Source organism: Suncus etruscus, chromosome 10, assembly GCF_024139225.1.
Source record: "Suncus etruscus isolate mSunEtr1 chromosome 10, mSunEtr1.pri.cur, whole genome shotgun sequence".
Lineage (NCBI taxonomy): Eukaryota > Metazoa > Chordata > Mammalia > Eulipotyphla > Soricidae > Suncus > Suncus etruscus.
The window spans coordinates 87,177,251-87,189,731 of NC_064857.1; the positions used below are offsets into that span (position 1 = coordinate 87,177,251).

The window sequence follows — 12,481 nt, forward strand, 5'->3', positions numbered from 1 at the left end:
AAATTTACTTCCCCCAGATACTCATTCGTTATTGTCTAAAATGTATAAAATATGAAGTCTGAGGACTATAAACCTCAACATCCCTAATTTCTTTCCTTTTATAAGTCTCTTAAAAGTAAAGTCACATTTCATAGCACTGTACTTCTCAGATATTATCTTGAAGGCTGTTATTACAAATACTTTGTACCTAGATATTGAGGAAGCAGGGTTTCTGGTCAGGTTTTCTTTCCAAAAGGAGGAAAAGTGGATGGGTAGATGGGTGGGGGATATTATCTCTTCTCTGGAAGGGATTACCCTTCACTCTGTTCTCTTTCCCTAAAGCACTAAAGGCTGTAGAGTAGTTCAATGGAGATATGCCTAAACTTCCTATTCTGAAGTTTCATCAACTACTTTTTACTGTCTCTCCCTATATATAGTTATATAGTTCAAGAATTTTGCTCCAAAGAAAAGTATTAATTCTCTCTCAATTAAAAAGCCTTGGATCTGAAATTCTGAGCATGTGCTGCTAAAGCACTTTAAAAGTGTATTGTTACAAAAAAAGAAACCAAATTAGATGGAAAATACTGATAAATGTTAAATGTAGGGGAGAGTACCAGGAATAAGGCTAAGTAAAGGTGTGAACTCTTGAGATGCCAGATATACAAACGAGTCAATATAATACTTAACATACTTTCTATAAGGCTGGGAAATTTTGAAACATGTTTTACTTTTGCTGTAGCAACTTTGAAAGAACCTTTAAAAAGTGGACAAAACCTCTTAAACTTCCATTCCACCTCCTACCTTCAACCCTTGTTTCAAAGGCAGCTAAAAATGAGAGTTCAGTTAATGAGTTCCCCACTTGAATTTGCTGGACTGCTCCTTCCTATGCAAAGGCTTTGATTCCTGATCTGCTTGCTGTTCGACTTATGAAATTCCTTATCATATATTTATGTCTTTTTATAAATAATTTATCATGTTACCTTCTTTTGCAAGAGAAGATCAACACTGATTTTTTTAAATAGACAGTACAGGGACACACATGCATCAGGTTTAGGAGAAGATCTTACACCACTGACAGAGATGCAGCCAACTCCTATCTGCTGAGTTTACTGGCTGACTTGTTCTTCCCTGGGGGGGCTTTTGTACTAGCTGAGTGGTGGTGGAGGCTGCCATTTCCCTTCAGGCCATTCTTGTTGGGTTTGCAATGCTCCTGTTGGCAGGACCTCCTGGAAGAGGAAGATCCCGAGTGGCTGGGGGGCGACTTGCTTCTCCCCAGATGTGGGGATGAACTCCTCTGGTCATGGTGGGGCCGTCCAGCCCTGGATGGTGAGGAACTAGATGTACGAGGCAAGGAAGAACTTCGAGGAGAAGCACTGGGACTTCTGCGAGGGACAACTGGACTCTTGGGTGGTGTTTTGGGATTGTGAGGGGATCCGGGACTTTTGCATTGAGGTGTACTCCGGGGTTTCTGCGCGCCATTTTGAAGAATTTGGGCCAGGCGTGAAAAAAGATCCGAGTCAGAATTGCTACTTCCCAGGACTTTATATCTGCGGAGTCTTAAGACAATAAAGAAAATTATTTTCAATTTATTTCAAATATCCCTAAAAAGTCACAAAGTTGCAAATCACTATATGTGTATGTGTGTGTTTGTGTGTGTAAATACATTAAATGATATAAATCAAAATAGGGAAACATTAGAGAAATCATTTTTTTCACACAGTAGTTGGATGACTCAGGACCAACCTTTCCCATCTTTTAGTGGGAATATTACCTATTCCACTGAGCAGCCAAGTATAGTAAGACAAGTATTTCATTAATGCTTGTCATTTGGAAGCACTAATGTGTTGCCCATTTCCTTCCTCCTAAGGCATAAATGTGCTTTTAATGTTAGGACCTACGCAGGAAATTTTTTTTTAATATAAGGAATATATTAATTTATTTTTTGCTTGTTTTTGGTTTTGGTTTTTGGACCACATATGGTGGTGCTCTTGGCTCTGTGTTCAGAAATTACTCTTGGCAGGCACAGAAGACCATCTGAAATGCAGAGGATACAACCTGGGTCAGACACACCCAGGTATAAGGAAAATATCCTACCTGCTGTACAATTATCACTCTGGTCCTTAGTTGTTTTTTTTGTTTTTTGTTTTTTTGGTTTTTGGGTCACACCCGGTAGCACTCAGGGGTTACTCCTGGCTCTATGCTCAGAAATCGCTCCTGGTAGGCTCAGGGAACCATATGGGTTACCAAACCACCATCCTTCTGCATGCAAGCAAACACCCTACCTCCATGTCATCTCTCTGGCCCTGGCCCTTAATTTTTTTTATTTTAAACGGAGTCACTGTGAGATATACAGCTACAAAGTTGTCATGATTAAGTTTCAGTCATACAATGTTCCAACTCAATGTTCCAACTCCCCATTTCTTCACCAGTGCACATTTCCCATCACCAATGTCCCTAGGCCTCCCCAATTCACCCACCCAGCCTTGCATCCAAGGCAGTCACTTTTCATCTTTCTCCCTAAAAAAAGTTGTTTTTGTTTTGTTTTGTTTCTGTGTCACATACAGCAGTGCTCAGGATTTATTACTGGCTCTGTGCTCAGAAATCACTCCTGGCAGGGTCAGGGGACCATATGGGATGCTGAGGACCGAACCCCAGTTTAAATGAACCCCAGTTAGGGTGCATAGCAAGCACCCTACCTTCTGTGCTATCACTATGGCCCTAGAAGGAAAGTTCTAAGGCCCAGGTTCATCAGTTCTTTTTTTTTTTTTTTTTTTTTTTTTTGGTTTTTGGGCCACACCCTGTGACGCTCAGGGGTTACTCCTGGCTATGCGCTCAGAAGTTGCTCCTGGCTTCTTGGGGGACCATATGGGAGCCGGGGGATCGAACCGCGGTCCGTCCTAGGCTAGCGCAGGCAAGGCAGGCACCTTACCTCCAGCGCCACCGCCCGGCCCCCGGTTCATCAGTTCTATACTATCTAGCACATGCTTGGCTTGGTTATAAGTACTAAGGGGACACAAGAAGCTTAAGTAACAAATGACAATTAAGATTTTTGGGGCCGGGTGGTGGTGCTGGAGGTAAGGTGCCTGCCTTGCCTGCGCTAGCCTAGGACGGACCGAGGTTCGATCCCCCGGCGTCCCATATGGTCCCCCAAGAAGCCAGGAGCAACTTCTGAGCGCATAGCCAGGAGTAACCCCTGAGCGTCACAGGGTGTGGCCCAAAAACCAAAAAAAAAAAAAAAAAAAAAAGATTTTAGGGCCAGGGGGCTGGCGAGGTGGCGCTAGAGGTAAGGTGTCTGCCTTGCAAGCGCTAGCCAAGGAAGGTCCGCGGTTCTATCCCCCGGCATCCCATAGGGTCCCCCCAAGCCAGGGGCAGTTTCTGAGCCCTTAGCCAGGAGTAACCCCTGAGCATCAAACGGGTGTGGCCCAAAAAACAAAAAAACAAAAAAAAAGTCAGAAAAAAAGATTTTAGGGCCGGAAAGACAACATGGAGGTAGGGCGTTTGCCTTTCATGCAGAAGGACAGTGGTTTGAATCTCGGCATCCCATAAGGTCCCCTGTGCCTGCCAGGGGCGATTTCTGAGCATAGAGCCAGGAATAACCCCTGAGCACTGCCAGGTGTGACCCAAAAACAAAACAAACAAACAAACCAAAAAAAAAATTTTTTTTTTTAGGTCCTGGATTGGCTGTTTGCAAGGCAAACGCCGCTGTGCTATTTCTCCGGGCCCACAAAAAAAGATTTTTATCTTGAATTGGAGACATTGTAAAAATTTAATCCTCAGTACCACATGGTCTCCTCAGCACCACTAGGGGTCATTCCTGAACACAGAGACAGAAAAAGCCCATAAAGCATCACTGAGGGTGGTCCCAAAATCCACCAACACACACACACACAAAAGGTTTTTTTTTTTTTTACTTTTTGGGGCACACCTGGCAGTACTCAGGGGTTACTCCTGGCTCTACCAGAAATCGCTGCTGGCAGGCATGGGAAACCATAAAGGATGCCAGGATTTGAACCACTGTCCTGCATGCAAGGCAAACGCACTACCTCCATGCTATCTCTCTGGTCCACAAAAGATTTTCTTTTTTCTTTTTTTTTTTTGGTTTTTGGGCCACACCCAGTAATGCTCAGGAGTTACTCCTGGCTATGCGCTCAGAAGTTGCTCCTGGCTTGGGGGACCATATGGGACACCGGGGGATCGTCCAAGGCTAGCGCAGGCAAGGCAGGCACCTTCCCTTTAGCGCCACCGCCCGGCCCCCACAAAAGATTTTCTTGCATTGCAAAGTAGCTCAAGCCACAAGCATACTGTATCTAATAAGCATAGAAGCAGAAGAAAAAAAAGGAGATGTAATCATCTCTTTAAAGAATAATAATGAAGAGGGGGGGGAAGAATAATAATGAAGAATTAAAAAAAAAGAATCATAATGAATAAATTATTTATTTAGCAGTATTATCTAAGTAACTGGACTTCAAATCCAGTGTTCAGCTATCTTTGGTCGGAAAGCCCTATAGTCTAAACCAGGGGTCTTCAAACTACAGCCCGTGGGCCACATGCGGCCCGCAGAGGAGTCTGATCCGGCCCACCAGCAGTGAGAGCTGTTTGGTTGCCAAGATACCTGCCAGCATATACACTCAGTGTATATCCAAATATCAGGAACCATGCACTCAAAATGGTAACCATCTTTGGTAGCACTTATGCCTGTGAACAGACTTTTTCAAGAATGAAACATCTGCAATCTCCAACCAGATCAAGATTAACTGATGCCCACTTGCATCACTTGTTACGGCTGGCAGTGACAAATATGGAACCGGACATTGACCATCTCATTAGCCAAAAGTAGGCCCACAGTTCCCATTGAAATACTGGCACGTGATCTGTTTATTTATAAATGGTTTTCATTTTATTTATATAAGATATGTGCAGTGTGAGTAGGAATTAGTAGCTCATATAGTCCGGCCCTCCAGCTCTCTAAGGGACCGTAATCCGGCCCCCACTTTAAAAAGTTTGAAGACCCCTGGTCTAAACTAAACTTTTTTTTTTCTTTTGGTTTTTGGGTCACACACAGCAGTGCTCAGGGGTTACTATGGCTCTATGCTCAGAAATCACTCCTGGCAGACTCAGGGGACCATATGGGATGCCAGGATTCAAACCACCGACCTTCTGCATGCAAGGCAAATGCCTTAACCTCCATGCTATCTCTCCAGCCCCTAAACTAAACGTTTTTTGGAGGAGGGGTTGGGCCACACCCAGTGGTGCTCAAAGGTTACTCCTGGCTCTCTGCTCAGAATTAGCTCCTGGCAGGCACGGGGGACCATATGGGATGCCGGGATTCGAACCAACCACCTTAGGTCCTGGGTCTGCTGCTTGCAAGGCAAACGCCACTGTGCTATCTCTCCAGCCCCACTAAACTTTTAAAAATTAAAAGTAACAAGTGCTACTGGGTAATGATAGAGACAGAATCTCACTTTTTGGGTGGGGGTGGGCACATATCTGGCTGTGCTCAGGAGTTACTCCTGGCTCTGTACTCAGGAATTACTCCTAGCAGTACTCAGGGGACCATATGAGATAATTAGTTAAACCTGTGTCAGCTGAGTGTAAGACAAGTGCCCTACCCAATGTATTATCTTTCAGGCTTCGATATCTCATCTTAGAGGCTGGGGGGCAATAGCACAGTGGGTAGGGCATTTGCCTTGCATGCAGCTGATCTGGACAGATTTGGGTTACCCGGCATCCCAAATGGTCCCTAAACTTTCCAGGAGGGATTACTGAGCGCAGAGCCAGGAGTAATCCCTGAGCGCTACTGGGTGTAGCCCAAAAACCAAAAATATCATCTTAGTATATTCTAAACCTATTTTTGCATTATCTAGAATAAGCTATAGTTTGCATGTACATTTGGGGGGAGGGGCTGTTTGGGCCATTCCTAGGGTGATCAGGGGGAAACTTTGGCTCTGTGCTCAGGGAGCACAACATGAGGTGGTGTAGAAAGAACTAAGATCAGCTGCTTGCAAGGCAAGAACCGTAATCCCTTTACTATGTAAATCTGGCACTAATATATTTTGATAATTTTCACTATTTTTTTTTTTGTTAAAAGATAACCTATTTTAGGGCCAGAGTTTTGAATCTGTTGTAGAGGTTCATACCTTGCATGAGACCTTTGGGGTCTCTGACACTGAAATCCATCACGTCTTTTTCTCATCCTCTCCAAAGCTTTAGAACATTCTAATGGCTTGAATGAAAGCACTTTGTCACCTCCCCAAATGTTCCCCTTTTCTTCAAAACATAACCATTCTATGGTATATTATGAGAACATTTAAACAGCCATACCCATACAGTAAGTATTAAAACCATGCCTTTAGCATGTATGTTCATGTTACTGATATCAATAGGACTTTTTTCATTTTTTATTTTAATACACTATAAACATATAATACTGTTATCAGGGCCAATTAATCCAATTATGGACATAGCATTCTTCACTAGAATGACATTCTATTATCTGTTGTTATATTCTTGGGGGTGGGGATTTGGGCCATAACTAGTGGTATTGAGGGGACACTCCTGCTTTGCACTCAGGCATTACTCCTGGCAGTGAGTGCTCCAAGGACCATATGGGATGCTGGGAATTGAACCTGAGTAGACCACATGCAAGACAATGATTCTATTTGCTGTGCTATCACTCTGGCCCCTGTTGTTACACTTTTATACTGACATCCTGATTACAAAACTAGAAAATTAAGTATCTAGTTAGCATGGATTGGGAGAGACATAACTTATGTTGATAAACACTGTAAGAAACCATACCTTATTTCAGCCCCCAAACTCTGGGGCAGAAATGTTTTGTAAATACTTTAATTGAGGAAATTAAGGATTTCCCACTGTCCCATGATTTTATGACTTGAGAAAGTCAAGGAAGAGGAGGAACAGATGACAAGAAGAAGGCAACAAAGTAACAGCACTAACATAATAAAGCAGACAGATAAAATGCTCATACTTGAACCAGAGAGAATAGAGAGATTTACCTGGCTTCTACTCCAGGTCTGGTGGGCGGCTTTCCTGGTGGTGGTCGAGGCAAGAACTGAGATGAAGCTGAGCTATTAACTTGTTCTGTGCTAACCCATGAAACTGGCCTTGGAATTTTGCTCTTCCTAGACTGGGAGAGGATGGGTGACAGAAAGCTATCTTCAGCTGACCTACTCAGGTGTGAGTCTGTAGCCAGTCTTGAAAAGGGAGTGAAAACGTCCTCCTCAGAAAAGGAAGCAGGAACAGTGGTTAGTCTCTCCTCTAGCAATTTATCAGAGGCACTTGAGAAATCCCCAAGAAAAGACTTGAGTTGCCTTTTTTCCACCAGAAGCTTTACTAGATCTGGCTGATAAGCTTTCTTTTGGAGAAGCTTTTCTTTTGCAGACACTGGAGAGGATGATTCAAAAGTTGAATCTATCTCTTGTGCTAAAACAGGAATTCGACTGTGTCTAGTTGCAAAGGATGACCTAACCACATCCTTCTTAGATAGGGGACAATGTTCACTCTCAGAAACGCAGTGGAACAATTCTCCATTTGTAGGAGCAATTTTCTCTCTCTTACCCTCTTGGTGTAAAAAAGTGGAGAGATCGCCTTGATAATCTGGTAAGTCTTCACTCTTACTCTCATCATCCTTAGGAATTTTGTTTTTTTGTATTGCTGCAACCTGACCTAACTGTCCTTCAACATTAGGGTCCATGAGTTGTGGAGAAATCTCTGAAGTTCCAACTGCTAAAAGTTTCATTATCTCATTTTTGTCTTGATTTGGCACCACACTAAAAGTTTGTGTTTTTGTCACATCAAGAGGTTCACTAGTAGCTGAGTGATCCCTTTCCAGAGTTACCAAATCTCCTGGGAGAGAAGTAATCTCAATACATTGCTGTCCTTTACTTAATTTCTCATCTTCATTCTCTGTCCCTAGCTCTTCAACTTCCCCAGGGAGATTCTCGAATTCCCTCATAGCCAGAAGATCTTTTGATCCAGGGTCTTGGCATTTGTCACTCTCTCTAATATTGGGCAACACATCATGACCAATATGATCTATCTGAAGTCCCAAGTCTGTCCTGCTCCCTGCACTAGGAGGCTCACCCTCTGTCACAACCATTCCAGAGAAGTTCTCCCTTGGAGAGTAAAGTTCAACACTTGGTTCCAGGGGCTGAAGATCTTTCTTCTCTGGCAGTTGACCATAATGAAAACTTCCAGAAGTTGACTGTGTGGACGCTGCAGAAGGCCTAGGAATTGTAATCTTAAAGAGAGAAAAGGAAAGTGTAAAAATGCAATACTGTGGAATAAAAATGAAGACGCATGATTTGAGTTTTAACACATTAAATTCTAATTTATTCTCCCCAAGAACAAAATCCCAGGATCAGATGGGTTTACTAGTGTGTTTTCCCAAAACTTCTATGAAGACATACAACCCTGAAAGAAACAGGAATACTCTAGTTTCCAGTTTATAGCAGAACAGCATTACTTATATGAAAGAAGTTGACAGAAATATTACAAGAAAGAACACTTCAGAACAGTATCCTTGATAAACATTGAAACCAAGATCTTGAATAAAATCCAAACAAACAAAATTATAATACATCAAACACCACAGCCAAAATGGATTCAACTTGCAAATGCAAAGATTCATTATATGCAGGATCAATTAATGTGATCACTACATCAATCAAATAGGTGTAGCCCCCAAACAAAACAAACTCATATTATCATCTCTCCAGATGCAAAGACAGCATTCAAAAAGACTTGGTTTTATTCTGGTTGTTGTTTCAGTTTGGGGTCATACGCTACCATGCTCAAGGTTTACTTCTGGCTTTGAGCTTAGGAATCACTCTTGGTGAGTTCTGAGGACCATAGTATGGGGTGAGTGTACTGCCCATTGTACTATATTTAACGAAGAGCCAGGAGTAACCCCTGAGCACTGCCGGTGTTTACCCAAACACACACAACACACACAAGAATTTTATCTCAATAGTAGAAAGACCAGATACAATAAGCACACACACACACACACACACACACACACACACACACACACACACACACAAGAATTTTATCTCAATAGTAGAAAGACCAGACACACACACAGAAATTCATGCAGAATAAAAAAATAAAAATAAAAAAATGTTATTACTCCATTTACAATCATAAGTATAAACCCTCAAATAATCTAGGAATCAACTTGACAAAGGAATACAAAAACCCTAGTTAGCTAAAATCACGAAGAAATAGGGCAAGAAACTGTAAACATAGTCCTATTCATGAATTGGAAGAATTAGCATCATAGAAATGACTATTTTATCCTAACTAATTTAGAGTACAGAAACAATCTTCATCAAAACTGTCATGTCGGGGCCGGGAGGTGGCGCAAGAGGTAAGGTGCCTGCCTTGCCTGCACTAGCCTTGGACGGACCGCGGTTCGATCCCCCGGTGTCCCATATGGTCCCCCAAGCCAGGAGCGACTTCTGAGCACATAGCCAGGAGTAACCCCTGAGCGTCACTGGGTGTGGCCCAAAAACAAAAAAAAAACAAAAAACTGTCATGTCAGGGGGGTGTTCTCTGTTTATAACTGAAACCCAACTACAATCATGCTTGTAATCATGGTGCTTAAATAAAGATATTATTTTTAAAAAATTGTCATGTCATTTTTCAAGGACATAGAGCAAGTATTTCTAAAATTCATATGGAACCATAAATCTCTCTGAATAGACAAACCAATCCTTAGGAAAAAGACTGTAGGCACTATACTACATTCCTCCTGAACTTCAATCTATACGTATAGTGATCAAAGTTGCACAGTACTTGGACAAGACAGACTCTATGATAAATAGAACTGCAAGCTCAGAGATAAGCCTTTTATATGGCAGTTAATTTATGACAAAGGGGGCAAGTACATGTAGTGTACCATGAAAAATGTCTTTAACAACCAGTGCTGGAAAATTAGATAGCTGCATGCTAAGAAAAAAAAGGAAATTAGATTCCCTATCTCACTTCAAACACAAAAGTCAATTAAAAGGTACTAACGTGGGGTGAGAGGGATGGCACAGCAGTGGGGCAATTGCCTTGCATTTGGCCAATCTGGAAGGGACCCAGTCTGATTCCCGGCATCCCATGTGGTCCCCCAGTCTGCCAGGGATGATTTCTGAGTGCAGGGCCAGGAGTGGCCCTTGGGCCTGGAAATTAATAAGTCAATCAATTAATAAAGTTTTTTTTAAGGGTCTAAAGTCAGGGTCAGTGTTTTAGTATCCTGGGTAGGACGCTTGTTTGCCTTGCATACAACCAATCAGGGTTCTATCCCCAGTGTTCAATATGGTTCCTCCAGCCCACCAGGAGTAATTCCTGAGTGCAGAGCCAGAAGTAACTTCAAGCACTGCTTGGTGTGACCCCCAAACAAGTAACCTCCCAAAACACAAAAAGAACTAAATTTATTGGTAACAAGCCTATTTTCATAAAATGCACTGAATAAAATATAGGCCATACTCTCCAAGATATTGACATCATTGGTGTCTTCAATAACAAAACAAAAGCAGAAATAAACAAGTGGAACTATAGCAAACTTAAAAGCTCTTGCACTATGAAAGAAAAGAAAGATATCCCACTGGTTGGAAAGAGATACACAGTATAAGTCATAGGGTAATGTACAAGATATATAAAGCATTCTTAAGGTTCAAACAACCCTATCCGAGGAGAGTAGATAAAAAAGAAACTTCTTCAAAGATGATACAAAAATAGCCAACAGCATATGAAAAACAATCAATCATCAGCAAACGGTATAGCTAATATTTGAACTTATAGAACAATGCTGCTTCTGATGAGTTGAAGAAAGGGTTACTACATGAATATAAAATTTAAGGAATATTGGTATTCTTACCCAGTAAAGAACAGATAAACCTGCTGGAGCCTGAAGGATTTTGTATACTACAATTCCTTACTGCCAGCACAGCTGGCTTTTGTGGGGCTCAGACTGTTCACACAATCACAGAGGTGCATTACTGTTATTGGTTTTTCTTTTTTTCTTTTTCTTTTTAGTTTTATTGATTGGTTTTTGGGTCACACCCAGCAGTGCTCAGGCATTACTCCTGGCTCTTCACTCAGAAATCGCCCCCTGGCAGGCTGGGGGACCATATGGGATGCTAGGAATCGAACCTAGTTACTCTTGGGTCTGCCACATGCAAACGCCCTACCATTGTGCTATCTCTCCAGTCCCATGGTTACTGGTATTTCTCACTGGTATTTCTACCTTATTGCCCAAACTGAGTGAAACAATAATTTCCTCCAAATTTTCCTTTGCAGAAGAACTATATCACAACTTCTTTTAAGCAGTTTATTGATTGATTGATTGATTGGTCTTTGGGCCACACCCAGCAATTCTCAGGGGTTGCTCTGGCTCTGTGCTCAGAAATGGCTCAGGGGACCATCTGGAATGCCAGGAATCAAACCAGCAAATGCTCTACTGCTGTGCTATGTCTCTGGCCCCTATCACAACTTTCTTTACCGCCATTCAAATGCAGGCTCATTTATTTATTTTTGTCTCAGAACCACTGAAACAGCTCTGGAAATGAGGCCTAGGATTATATTTTAGTCATTAGATATCAAAGTTAGAAAACGGTAAGAATAAATGCAAAATATGAGGAAATTTCTAGATAGACATTATAAAAGAGTAGGGAAACAAAAAAGGTGTTGTATCAACAGGGAAGGATTGTATAACCATTAATGATTAAATATATGCATTCCTATTTAAAATTCTACGACAACGGTGCAAGTAGTAGGGCATTTGCCTTGCACACGCTAACTTAGGATGGACTGCAATTCGATCCCCTGGCATTCCATAAGGTCCCCCAAGCCAGGAGTGATTTCTGAGCCCGAAGTAACCCGAGAGTTTTAACAGGTGTGGCTCCAAAAAGCTAAATAAATATAAAAAAATAAAATTCTACAATTAAAATGTTTTAATGATACACAATAATTACAACTGTACTTTTAGTCTAAATATAAATTTTGAAAGTTTTGGGATTTTTGTTTTGAGAGCCACACATAGTGGTGACTGAGGTTATTTTCAGAGATGGGAATTGAACCTAAGGCTTCGGCATGATAATTATGCACTCCAGCCTTTCTTCTATGTCCCAAGTCTCATTTGTAAATATATTATTGATGTTAGCTTAGATGTCTTTGGTATTAAGTATCCACCTCACTTTTAGAAATTTTCATGTAAAAAAAGTGAGTATAGAATTTAGTCCATCGTCATCAACCTTCTCTCATTTGACAAAATAAGGCCTCTGCTAAAGAAACATAGTTGATTAAAAGTCAGTTTCCTTGTTTTAAGGTTACATCAAGCAGTGTTCAGGGTTTGCTCCCTGTGGTGCTTGAGAAATAGGTGGTGCCTAAAACTGAACATATGAAAGACAAATGCTGTGATCTATATCCCTGGCCCCAATACCCGTTTCTTACTAGGACAAGAATGTGTAACAGAGAAAAATGGTAAGAACAA

At 41.6% G+C, this 12,481-nt stretch overlaps 1 protein-coding gene across 1 annotated transcript in view; it reads right to left on the minus strand.

Moving 5' to 3' along the window:
• Positions 1-429: 429 nt before the first annotated feature.
• Positions 430-12,481, minus strand: part of TTBK2 (tau tubulin kinase 2) — a 123,758-nt gene continuing 111,706 nt past the window's right edge. The window contains exons 14-15 of the mRNA XM_049782461.1: positions 6,996-8,239; positions 430-1,535 (exon numbers count right to left, since the gene is read on the minus strand). Coding sequence (XP_049638418.1) covers positions 1,073-1,535; positions 6,996-8,239 — 1,707 coding nt within the window. The 3' untranslated portion in view covers positions 430-1,072. The remainder of the gene's footprint in view (positions 1,536-6,995; positions 8,240-12,481) is intronic.